Source organism: Lactuca saligna, chromosome 9 (assembly GCF_052625555.1).
Source record: "Lactuca saligna cultivar CGN05327 chromosome 9, ASM5262555v1, whole genome shotgun sequence".
NCBI classification, from domain to species: domain Eukaryota; kingdom Viridiplantae; phylum Streptophyta; class Magnoliopsida; order Asterales; family Asteraceae; genus Lactuca; species Lactuca saligna.
In genome coordinates this window covers 20,661,251-20,674,916 of record NC_136425.1, presented here as the reverse complement: position 1 = coordinate 20,674,916, position 13,666 = coordinate 20,661,251, and the positions used below count along the sequence as shown (strand labels likewise).

The window sequence follows — 13,666 nt, the reverse complement described above, 5'->3', positions numbered from 1 at the left end:
GACCACACACATATTAGTCCTCACAAACAACCAACATAGTACTATAAGAAACAAACTTATATAAGCCATTAAAAAACCAACTTGGTCTTAATAAACAACCAACAAGCACTTATCCCTATTCAATATTCATTGGATTTTCACCTAAATTTCATTCTCCATTTTCCCCCTTCAACGCTTTTAGCCAATTTTTTCTTTATAATCCTCTCAGATTGCTTCCGTTTACGTGCACATGTTGTTTTTCAACTACTTCCTTCCTCTTCATTACCACATTTAGTAGTTGGTCTCTTTTTCTTCACCTTGAGTTTTTTGGGCCTCTCAACTTGAGGACATGTAACCTTATTGTGACCAACCTGTTTACACACAATGCAAATAATTTTCTTCCAACCTATGACATAGTGTGTCTAGTAGTCTTTTTACCTGGGTCCTTCCTTCTATTGACTTTAGGCCTGCCTGGAATTTTCCTCTTCAAAGGTGGCAATGGTGATATGAATTCAGTACTTGGCCACATAGTGTTGTCATTCATCCCTTTCATTGGATACTTGTAAGTGTTTTTGTAAACAGCTCCAAAGAACATAGGATCCGCATAACTTCCCACATATCTGTTTAGGTAAGAGATAGTTGCAACTGAGTGCACACATCCATAGCCATTTAATTTCCATACTCTACAAGAACATTTCTTCTTGTCTAAATCCACCAAATAAGACTCTGCTAAGTTTCGTATCTCAAACTGGTTCAAACCAGTTGGTAAAACCTTTCAATATCTAATAACACCGTGTAAAAGTTAGTCTATGTTTAGTATTTATGTTGATGTTAAGAAATTAAAACTAAGTTTACCTTTGAACTTTTTTCAATTGATTCAGTAAGGATGTAATTGCTGGACATGGTTGAAAATCTGGCCATGAACTGCCTTTCATGCTCAAATGAAACTGCCTTTCCATAACATACAATCTAATATCTTCAAGCATTATGATGATTGTTTTTTTTTCCTTTCATCGATTTCTTATCACATTGTTAAATCTCTTCGACAATCCATTTTCTATAACATCACACATCTTGCCCTCCTGAAAGAAAGCTCTACACCATGATTGTGGGTTCTTCTCCGTTAGATACTCAAAGGCTGAAGGATTGAGAAGTTGTATTTCCTTCATTGTTGCATTGTGTAAAGGCTCAGTAGATGCCTTGCATGCCTTCTGTGACATCCCCAAAATCACGGTCAGAAAAGACCGGTTTTGTTTATACTTTGTTTAAAAATCAGAGTACTATTTTAAATAAAAGAGTTGCAGAATTTGTCTCGAAGACAAAATATGATAAAGATTTATCAAAGCATTTCCGTAGAAATTTATTTCATTAAAAGACTCGGGATGTCAAGTTCGATACATATCAAAAGTATAAACAGTACAATATAAGCCTTACTACATTATTTCATATCTACAGGCTTATATACGTAATCCCTCATCCAAAACATCACATTTATGCTCTAACGCCACTACCTGTAATTCAAGAAACTGAGTGGGTCGGGCTTGGGATCCTAGTGAGCACATATAGTTTTTAACCCACAATAAATAAGTTTATTAAATTCATCAACCAACAATAACCTGATTACTCGTTCCCGTTATCCTCACATTATGTCCCTAAACACCTATCATAAGGGACCTATCCTAAGGATTATCATCGGGATGGACACTATTGCTAAGGGGGTTCTTTAGCAATAAATGTCCTAAAGGCAACCATGTGGGGGATGGAGTACACCGGTGAACACATTGTTCACAAACACCTACAGGTTGCGAGCCTGCCAGCATTCCACTGGACTATCTAGAAGAGTATGTGGTCTTCATCTATACTCTGCTAGATGATTGGATCACCAACAACATCGAGGTTTCTCATCAATTTATTTCACCACACCAACTATTACATCTACCCATGTTTTACCCAACACATTTTGTAGATATAAAATAAATATACAGTTTATATCATTTGAAAACATGTATAAAATCATTCATCCAACATAGATAACAAGTATTCAGGAAATATGCACACATAGCACGTAATTTATATTAAATACTTCATATCTATGTGTAAGATGAAAGTAACTATGCACTCAACTGAGAAGGTGGTGACTCGGCACTTGGACAACACTTCGTTACTCTTAACACAAATTTCCTTCGCCAAAACCTTGTATCATTACCACTAGGGTTTAGTCTAATATTCATCGAGACTAATTAATAGTCTAGCTATTATTACTATTATATAAGCGTTAAACGATACTTATATAACCCATAATAATAACTCAAGTACTTATTATAAGGTCATAATAACATATTATATTAAAACATAAACTATACTAAAGATAGGTTAGGCGTAGCTCACTTACAACGGGTTTTTTTCAAAATCGGGGCTTTCGCCTCCTGCTAGGGGGTCCCATAGGCTTTTTGGGGGGTTTCGGGGCTGAGAGAGAGAGAGAAAGAGAGAGAGAGAGAGAGAGAGAGAGTATATAGAGATTAATGAACGGTTAAGGTGTGAGGAATGAAGGAGAGGGGCGTTTTTATTTATAGGAGGCTGAAGAGGCTCCCACGTCGTGGCCATTTGATGCCCACGTTGTGGCCAGCTGGGTACAACCAAGCACAATCCGGTGCTGACACGTGGCATTGCACACATGGTGGAAATCAGTTGATTTTCAAAAATTTATAACTTTCACATACAAAATTTGTTTTTAACGTTCTTTATATCTACGTGTAGGTAAAGTCAAGGTCTACAACTTTCATTTAGACTCCGTTGGCTAATTCTCGACCGATCTTAAATTTAACAGTAGGAGGATATTAGATTGCTAAATGACCGCAAAGAATTCGTAACTCCTTCATACAGACTCCGTTTTCGTCTGTCTTTTTACCGTTGAGTTCCTATTAATGAGATCTTCAACTCTCATTTAGGTCTCTAAGTCGGAAATCCCTCGAACTAAAATTCGAGTTTCGGGTTGTACACTGCTAAGCCGAAACTTTGAAAAAATCATAATTTCCTCATACGAAGTTAGATTTGGGCGTTCTTTTTATGGATTTTCTCGGTTTAACATACTCTATGACTTTGGTTTAGATTACTAAGGCTAAAAAGTCTTTCTATCGTAAATTCACTTTTTACGCTTCCCGGTGCCGTGCCGATTCCGTCGCGAAACTTCGACGGGTCATAACTTCTTCGTTATAAATCGGATTTCGACGTTCTTTATATCCCCGAAATCCTTGTTTTGATCACTACAACTTTTTGTAAAGATATTGGACTTATATCACACTTTATTTTGACGCTTATGTTTATTCTTTATTAATTATATCTTTATAATTAAGTAATAAGCACACAAATACACATAATTCACATAGAATTCAAATATTTTATCTTTATTGCTTCAAAAATAGTTACAATAGTTGACCAAGACTACTACATCGCCCAAAAAATGCTTAGCCCTGAAACCCGGGCGTTACACCTTCCAAAATATCTTCTCATAACGTACTCTGGGGAATCTTTTCCTGAAGTTGGCAACAATATGCCTTGCACACTGTCTCTGTTTAACACTAGGTAAAATCTATTTCATAGCTTGCAATAGTCCCTTCACATTTAGAGTTGAATTGATATAACAATACAAGTAAATAACATTTATAAATAGAATACAAGTAAGTAACATACCTTATGCTGATCTAACATCAATGTAAATCCAAAACCATTTGCCATTCCTAAGTCATCTTTTAAATTATCCAAAAACCATTTTCAAATCTCTTTGTTTTCCACACGAACAACTGCCTATGCAATTGTGAATATATGATTACTAGCATCCCTTCCAACTACACTAATTAACTATCCAGTACATAACCCCTTAAGGAAACACTCATCCAGGTTAATTACTCTTCTACAACTACCCATCTAACCTTGCTTTAGTCCCTTAAAACATACATAAAACTTACTAAAATAAGTTTTCCCATCCGACATACTATTGACATCCATTTTCACAGTTGATCCAAGGTTTGATATTCTTATCTCCTCACCATAAGCTTTGAATAATGCTCAACCAATGTGCCTTCAATTAGCTCAACAACATGCTTTTTTTGCTATCCTACACTGACCCATACTTACATCAATACCAAAAGTCTTTTCACCTCTTCCCTGAGCATCCTAACACTGATTTCCGGTTTTTGTAAGAACTTAGTTGTGAAATGGATGCCAATCTAAGCATAGCTAACAATTAATCCAAGTTTGAAATTTCTTGCACAATTATGCTCATCTATAGAGGACTTAATCTGGAAAGAGTTTTCTTCACTCATCCATGAAGCCCACAACCTAAACTTACACTGGCTAGAACAACATTTAACTAAAAGTCTTCTACTGCCATTTTTTTTGTAGCACAACTGATATCCATTAACAACAACATAATTACATAACGTAAGCTTTAACTGTTTTGGACTATCAAATCACATTCCTAACACGTGTTTTTGTTTTTTCCAATGCACATTTTGATTATTTGTAGTAACCTCTTCAAGATTTACCTCATTGTATTATATTTGAAGATATGGATCCTCATGAGGTGGACTGTTTGGGGTTGACTGTACCTTTGGGGATAGCTTGTTCAAAAACACATCGTCCATGGTCTTAGTCATTGGATTATAATCTACGTGTTCAAGGTCATCATGGATATTACCATGCACTTAATCAAGGTCATTATGCATAACTCCCTCAGAATGATTGTCTTCCACAACGCTCCCATCAAGTTGCTTATTGATAATCCATTGATGCACATTCACACCTAGATGATCCATGTATACATCCAGGACACAACCAACAACATACCCAACTTTAATGAAGTCTTGGTAGTTAATTTCAGTAGCTAATATCATCAATCCATCAGGAAAGTCTATGTCAGACATGCAAAAGTAAATATTTACACACATTTCATTTGCAAATCTTTGCATGACCAACATACTAGTTGTCGTCCATTCCAACAAAACCAACATCTTTGCACCTTTGTTTCGCTCCATACGTATAACTAAGTTCGGGGTATCTTATAAAAAACCCAACAAAGTGAAGTTCGATCTTCATGTAAACCGCCATGACAATGATTTTTTAGAGAAAAAGTACGACAAAAAGGGGGAAGAAGACAACCGAAGGGTTTTTTATAAAATGTTTTGTAGGGAAAGCTCATTAAACGAGAAAGTGACATGGCAGCTTATGTGGATTAATTTCGATTATGTGTGTATAAATAATGGTGAGTAGGACAAGGTTTACCGACTAAATCCTTCCACTTTGAACAAAATGGCTTTAAGCATCGTTACTTTCAAATGTAAAAAAAGGGACCATTTACACCAAAATTTGTAAGATGGTTGGGTTATAGTAGCATTTATCCATTAAAGAAAAATAGAAAATAAATACCCCATATGTATTAAAGTCGTTGACGTTTGAATTAAATGTCAAAAAAAATGAATTTTTTGCAGTTTTATCTAATTTTTATTCTAACAAAATAAACAGATGTTAGCTTTTAATATAATTTTTTTGTATTTTTATTATTTTAGACAAAATATTTTAAGATATTTAAAAAGTATTTTAGGTAATCTTTTTTTGTTCAAAAAAAGACACTTTTAGTGAAATATAAATACTTTTTTTTGTATCCGTTGTAACTTTGTTTAAACTATCGACATAATATTTCACAGCAACCGTTAGGTCTTACAAGTTCAAACAAAATTTACCCGTCCACTGTTTCATGCACCAATTTGAATTTCAAAATCAAAAACTTTCTAGAGCCGTGTGAGGGGACATAAAATTAACTTTTCCAGATAACAAAACACTAATTTCATACCCAAAACAATAAACCGAATTGTACGTCACGCATCAAAGTTGAGCGTACATTGTATTCAACACTTTTAGCTCTTGAAAAAGTATTATCCTATCGTCCAAGACTTTATAAATACCCCTTTCTTCACTACAGTTTCACTCTCTACTCGAAACCCTAATCTCTCTCTCTCTTCTGCAACTTTGTCTCTTACCCCTAGTTTCTTCGTTCCTTCATTTCCATTTGAAAATGCGTGAGATTCTTCACATTCAAGGTGGCCAATGTGGTAACCAGATTGGTGCCAAGTTTTGGGAGGTCGTGTGTGCAGAGCACGGCATCGATGTCACCGGGAAGTATACCGGAGACTCTGAACTCCAGCTTGAGAGGATCAACGTTTATTACAATGAGGCTAGTGGCGGAAGGTTTGTTCCACGCGCGGTGCTCATGGATCTGGAGCCTGGTACCATGGACAGTCTCAGATCTGGTGCTTACGGACAGATCTTCAGGCCTGATAACTTTGTTTTTGGCCAGTCCGGCGCTGGTAACAATTGGGCGAAAGGACACTATACTGAGGGTGCTGAATTGATCGATTCGGTTCTGGACGTCGTTAGGAAGGAGGCCGAGAACTGTGATTGCTTGCAAGGTATATATTCAAATCTGGACGTTTATGCTCGTTTCTGCTTTGTTTTTTGAAAATTTTAAATTGCTCTTTGAAACGACAGATCTGCTTTCTGTATGTATCATATGTTGGATTCTGTGAATTCACTTAGCGATGTGGTTTAGATTTATTTTCCTGTGTCTAAGGCTCGACCTTTAAGGCGTTTTTTCGTACTTGTCTAGATGGATCATGGTTGGTTTGAATTTCAAAATTCTGTGTATATCTATAATGATAGAAATTCTAGATCTACTGTCTACATGTACTGTATATACAGTTTAGAGTAACTATATTCTATGATAACGTGTGAAATCAGTTAGCAAATTGTTTTAGAGTTGGTTTTATACCTCGTATAATGAATGGGTGTGAATTTGGGGTTGGTTTATCGCATCTATATATTTGTAGTTGCTTAACATAATTGTGAAATTGTTTTGATTTGTCATTTTCGTTTGATGATTGATGAGTGGTTTATAAGATAGAGTATTTAATCATCAAATTAACTGCAGGTTTCCAAGTTTGCCATTCCCTTGGTGGTGGAACAGGATCAGGAATGGGAACTCTTCTGATCTCAAAGATCAGAGAAGAATACCCCGATAGAATGATGATGACTTTCTCTGTATTCCCTTCTCCCAAGGTTTCTGATACAGTTGTCGAGCCCTACAATGCCACATTATCTGTCCACCAGCTTGTTGAAAACGCAGATGAGTGCATGGTTCTTGACAACGAAGCACTCTACGATATCTGCTTCAGAACACTAAAGCTCACAACTCCAAGCTGTAAGTTCCTCCATTTCCTCTTCCTCTTTTTATCTTTAGTTTTATCAACTAACCAACCAAAATTTTTCCAACAGTTGGTGATCTTAATCATCTCATCTCTGCAACCATGTCCGGTGTCACCTGCTGTCTAAGGTTTCCAGGACAACTCAATTCCGACCTAAGAAAGCTCGCTGTGAATCTGATTCCATTCCCGCGTCTCCACTTCTTCATGGTCGGATTCGCCCCTCTCACCTCCCGTGGGTCACAACAATACCGTGCCCTAACCGTCCCGGAACTCACCCAACAAATGTGGGACTCCAAAAACATGATGTGCGCCGCCGACCCCCGACACGGCCGCTACCTCACCGCCTCCGCCATCTACCGTGGTAAAATGAGCACCAAAGAAGTGGATGAGCAAATGCTAAATGTTCAAAACAAGAACTCTTCATACTTTGTGGAGTGGATCCCAAACAATGTGAAGTCAACTGTTTGTGATATCCCTCCAACTGGGTTGAAGATGGCGTCTACTTTCATTGGGAATTCAACTTCCATTCAGGAGATGTTTAGGCGTGTGAGTGAACAGTTTACTGCTATGTTTAGGAGGAAGGCTTTCTTGCATTGGTACACTGGTGAAGGTATGGATGAGATGGAGTTTACTGAGGCTGAGAGTAATATGAATGATTTGGTGTCGGAGTATCAGCAGTATCAAGATGCGACTGCTGATGAAGAGGGTGAGTATGAGGAGGAAGAGGAGTATGAAGAGGAGGCGTAATTTGAATTATGTGGGTAATGTGTATTATGTGGTTGTAATCTCAACTACCATTTATGATATTTCTAGTTATTAGCTGTGGAAACAATTTAAAGAAAGCAGATGTTTGTGCTATGAATTACTGGGTGATTTTTGTTCCACCTAAAGAATCTTGGGTTGCTGTTTAATATGGTTTGATTTATGTTTGCGTAAGATTTTGCCTTTCAACCTGCTCTCCTACTACATGAAAAATCAGACTCATGTGTCGTCGAAATGTGAGTTCGTTTACTTTGATAGATTAAGCACTAGCACATGTTGATAGATTAAGCACTAGCACATGTTGGTCATTTCCTAGTGCCGAAGAACCATTATCATTGTACATTCTTGCAGGGTTCCCTGCCACCATGGTGAATCTTTAATGAAAACATGATGTTATTGCCAAGCAAAATGATGCAATCCAACAACCATCCGAGGCAAAAACTAAATTGATAAATTGAAGTGTAATTTGACTTAGTTTTTTACGATCTAAAAGTTTTTTTTGGAAAAATTACAAAAAATCAGGTTTTCTGACTTTTTCAAACAAGTTTCTGATTTTTTCAAAAAGTTTATTTTCTTTGTATCAAAACTCTGAAAATAGCTTTTAAAACTAGTTTTATTAGCCATCTTTTTGTTTTTTTTTTCTTTTCCAAAAAGGAATTTTGGCTGTGAAAAATTAAATCAAACACCTCTTTTGTCTAGTAACAAATGAGGGGAATGATGCCATGCTTTAAGCAATCTTCGGAGATATTTGTGTCATGGTACAAGCGTAGGTTTTGTAAAAAAAACATAGATGAGATTTTGTTCCTATCAGCTAAACAATCTTGTTTTTTTAACATTAAATAAAAAAGCTATTGCGATTGTTAGAAATACTAGGACTACTAAAGACACAAAAACAAAGGGAAAATTAATAGTTGTCTAGTATTCCACAAATTAGTAACCCAAGATTTCATATTTTTTTGAATCGAGAGAAATTCAGATATGCAAAATACAAAGAATGAGTTTTATTCTTTATTTATTTACTTTTTTTTTTTTTTTTGATTTTTTTCCATCTTTGAATTGTTAACGAACCCATCACATTCGTCGACCCTATGTAATCTAATATTTCTCTCATGCCTTAGTTTTATTACAAGTTATTCAACCTATTAAATTAGAAAAAAAAAATATAGAAAGACGAAAAATTGGAATGGATAAATAATCAAAAAATAATGTTTACCTATATCTCAATTGATCAAATTTGAAGCACGTATCACCTTTCAATGAATGCCCAAAAAAAAATTGAAATGATGAATAATATTATTCAGATTTTGAGGCGAAAGAACTCATTTTCTATCATTATATAAAAATCTCTTTTATTTCGAAAAAATTAAACTTACTATGCGTAGTGTAACACCCGAAACCCAGAAGGCCAAATAAATGAAAGGAAAACCCTAAGTCAAGAAAGCAACTCGTTGAGTCTGGGGGATGACTCGACGAGTAAGAGCGAGTTTTGGTACGCGGGTAGAAGGACCTACTCGATGAGTTGGTGGACCAACTCGACGAGTTGGTCTGGGTTTGGGAAACCCTTAATTCGGGTCTTTGTACTCTATTTAAGCATTTTATTCTCCCCCATCAGCCCCATTTACAGTCTCCAAGTCCTAAACCCTAATCCACGAAACCCTAAAGCATTTTGGGAGTGTGTGAGCCATCTTTGAGTGGTTTGTGTGTTCTTGAAGCCTAAAAGAAGAAGAAGCAGCCTGAAGGTTCAAGGAGAATTTTATAGATCCATGGATTTCGTTCCATTCTCATCACTTTATGGTAATCAAGCTCCTAATATGCCTTGTAGTTCCTTAGATCTCTTTATGGTCACTTTTATGGGGTTTTTGTCTAAGAAGTATGATTTATGAGTCATGGATGTCCCAAGTTGATTATACTTTCAGATCTAGAGTCATTAAGGGTTATAAAGGTATAAAGGTGTAAACTTTATTCTATTGAAGTCCCATGCAAACCCTAAGGATATTGTTATGGCCTTTTAAGCCCCAAAGGGTCGTGCATGGAAGTAAAGTTTGAGGCCTTACGAGGTTGGTGGGTGTCTAGGGCCTAGATCTTGGTTCTCATGCCTTGCGAAGGAGTAATAAGGGTTTTGGACAAAGAATTAAGTTTTAAGGAGCTAGGGTTTGAGCTAAACCCATTAAGAAAGATTGGGAGTGGATAAAGTTGGAAACTTTACCGTTAAGAGGTCATTCCAGTTTGTGGACGAATATTGAGACTTAGAACTGAAGTGTAGGGGCTTAATCTGTTAAGATGGTCCAACCAGACTGAGGGACTCGGCGAGTCAAGGGAGGGACTCGACGAGTTGAAGTGAGTTGTCCCGATTCTGTTCTCGGTAGAACTCGACGAGTCAGAGGAATGACTCGACAAGTTGATTCGATAAATCGCTACCATAAGTAGCCAGGGGACTCGACGAGTCAGGGATTGACTCGACGAGTTGGATCGCAATTTTAGGATTCTTAGTTTTAGAAATCGACGAGTTGATAGAGCAACTCGGCGTTTTGAGTCAACTCAGAGCGTTGACTTTGGCCATTGATTTTGACCTTGACTAAGGTTGACCTTGGTTGACTTGTGAGGGCATTTTGGGACTAAGTGTTCTTTTGGTACTGATAGCTCAGTGAGTTGGGTGATCAACAGGTCGGGGATCTGCCAGCTAGCAGCAAGGGGTTTATTTGCGGGATTTTGCAATCAGCGTATGAGGTGAGTGTTCTCCAGTAGAAATGGGTTGAAGGCACCAATGTCGACATGTTTATGTATGTTAGTCTATACCAGATTTAGATATGATGTCGGGGTTAGCCCGATGTAGTTTATATGCTTCCGGATTACGGTCCGATGCCAGGCGGGGCCCGAGGAAGGTTTATATGTATGTTTTCGAACTATGGTTCGATGTCGGGTGGTACCTGATGAAGGAATGTGTAACGCCTGTAGATTCGGGATAATTAAATTAGAGACGATAAGCATCAAAAATGACTTTTTGATAGAAGATTATTTAGAAGGATTAATATTAACCAAGTTTTAGTATATGCCACAAGGTTTCCGTGCATATAAAGAACGCCAAAATCCGAGTTATAATGAAGAACTTATGACCTATCGAAGTTTCGCGACAGAACCGACATGACCTAGCGCGACGTAAATAGTGAATTTAAGGTAGATAGATATCTATCCTTAGTGATCTAAACAAGAGTTGAAGATTTATTCGATAGTAGTCGAACGATAAAAAGACAGATGAAAACGGAGTTCAGATGAAGGAGTTATGAATTTCGAACGAAGTTTTCCTATCCCGGCCTACTATAGATAATATATAAGTAATATACTTATAATATATTAAAAATAAACTCAAAATTAGCCAATGGAGTCTGAACGAGAATTGTAGATCATAATCTCACCTTCGCGTCGATATAAAGAACGTCGAAAACGGAGTTCATATGCGAAAGTTATGAATTTCTGAAGTTCGGGGCGCGAACCCCAAAGCTGTGTCAGAGACCGCGACGTGGCAAGCAGTGCCACGACGTGGCAAATCTCCTGACAGCTCCGGGAGTCCCCGATATGCAACTTGGGATGACGCATGCAGTGACGATCAAGCCCACGACGTGGCAAGGGCCAAATTTGCCCTATAAATAGATTTGAAGGGCCAGCCGACTATGGTTGATCCATCCCTTCTCTCCCACTCCCGATACACCCTGTAAGCCCTATTTTAACCCCCCGAAGTCCCGGTATCAACCCCGAGACCCGAAGCAAGTCCCGAAGCCCGAAGATCTCGAGAAGAAAAGAGTTTCTGAGTCGAAGCTCTGCCCGCGAGAAACTAGGTGTGTGAAGTGATCCCGGTTTCACCGAAGAATACTACTTCTACAAGGCGTAGTGCTATCCAATCATCTTCTGATCAGGTGAGTGTATAGTCCCTTTCATAAAGTCGATAATAATACAAGTATTGTTTGAATGTATTAAGTATATTGTTGTTTATATGTGTAAGTGTGTGGTCATTTTCTTCTAACACATAAATATTAAGTATTTGCTATGAAATACGTGCTATGTGTATAATATAAAGTTGTTTATATGCGTGGGTGTATAGTCCCTTTCATAAACACGATTTTAATACAAGTATTGTTTGAATGTATTAAGTATATGTTGAGTGTGAGTGTGTGGTCACTTTCTCCTAACACATAAATATTAAGTATTTGCTACGAAATATGTGTTATGTGTTTATATATTGTTGTTTATTTGAGATAAGCATGGAATGGATGTTTTATATATGTTTTAAATGAGTTAAACTGTGGTAGCTATGGATTTAGTACCATATAGACGAACGCTGGTAGCAATGGATTTAGTATTGTATAGATAAACTTTGGTAGCTATGGATTTAGTACCGTATAGACGAACGCTGGTAGCTATGGATTTAGTATTGTATAGATAAACCTTGGTACCTATGGATTTAGTACCGTATAGACGAATGCTGGTAGCTATGGATTTAGTACTGTATAGATAAACCTTGGTAGCTATGGATTTAGTACCGTATAGACGAATGTTGGTAGCTATGGATTTAGTATTGTATAGATAAACCTTGGTTGCTATGGATTTAGTACCGTATAGACGAACGCTGGTAGCTATGGATTTAGTACTGTATAGATAAACATTGGTAGCTATGGATTTAGTACCGTATAGACGAACACTGGTAGCTATGGATTTAGTACTGTATAGATAAACCTTGGTAGCTATGGATTTAGTACCGTATAGATGAACGCTGGTAGATATGGATTTAGTACTGTTAGATAGACGATGATAGCTATGGACTTAGTACCTACACTGGTAGCTATAGATTTAGTACCCGATGAATGAACCATAGCAACTATGGAATTAGTGCTCTATGAAGGAGCCTTAGCAGCTATTGTCTTAGTGCCTAATAAAGAACCCTGGCAGCTATTGTCTTAGTGCCTAATACGGAGTGAACGAATAGATGATTCTTAGGGTAGACCTTTAAGAGTAAGGAAGATAATGGGGATGAGTAATTGGGTTGATTGTTTGATAATTAAATATAATAATTATATTATTGTGGATTGAAACCCTATATGCTCACCAGGCTCCCAAGCCTGACCCACTCAGTTTAATTGTATCACAGGTATCAATACGAAGCTGCTTTGCACTGAGAGATTAAAGGAGATGTAAATCACTAAAGTAAATAAATGTATGTTCTATTTATTCTTATGTGTTTGTATCGGAACATTAAATCCTGAGGTTTTATTATTTAATGAAAATAAATTCTCTTTGAGAAATGTTTTGATAAGTTTTTATCATATCTTGTTTTGGGAACAAATTCCGCAACCGTTTTCTTTAAACAAATACTCTGATTTATAAAACAAAGCATAAACAAATCGGTCTTTTCTGACCGTAAAATTGGGGATGTCACAGAATGCGTGTATACTTATACTTATTGTCTTTGTGATACTTGTATGTGCCTGGTAGAGAGATGAGTGTGGGCAGGGGTCCGCATCTCATCACTAGCTGAGTGTGGACGGGGTTCCATATCTCATTAGTAACAGAGTAGGGTATTGTGTTTGCTTGTTATGTACTAGCTTGATTATGATTATATGTTTGTATGTGTATAGCGGGCGGGGCCCAGAGACAGACGGGGCCTAGTAGAAACAAAT

The 13,666-nt window shown here is 37.1% G+C and overlaps 2 protein-coding genes across 2 annotated transcripts; one reads left to right on the top strand and one right to left on the bottom strand.

Annotated features, from left to right (window-relative positions):
- Positions 1-239: 239 nt before the first annotated feature.
- LOC145016064 (uncharacterized) lies at positions 240-882 on the bottom strand. Its single transcript, XM_078974493.1, has 3 exons — positions 835-882; positions 440-727; positions 240-350 (listed from the first exon to the last, which is right to left on the bottom strand). The coding sequence occupies exons 1-3, from the start codon at positions 880-882 to the stop codon at positions 240-242; spliced, it is 447 nt and encodes a 148-aa protein (XP_078830619.1).
- Positions 883-5,946: 5,064 nt separating this feature from the next.
- LOC145018275 (tubulin beta-1 chain-like) lies at positions 5,947-8,171 on the top strand. Its single transcript, XM_078976174.1, has 3 exons — positions 5,947-6,443; positions 6,962-7,231; positions 7,306-8,171. The coding sequence occupies exons 1-3, from the start codon at positions 6,050-6,052 to the stop codon at positions 7,980-7,982; spliced, it is 1,341 nt and encodes a 446-aa protein (XP_078832300.1). The 5' UTR covers positions 5,947-6,049; the 3' UTR covers positions 7,983-8,171.
- Positions 8,172-13,666: the final 5,495 nt, after the last annotated feature.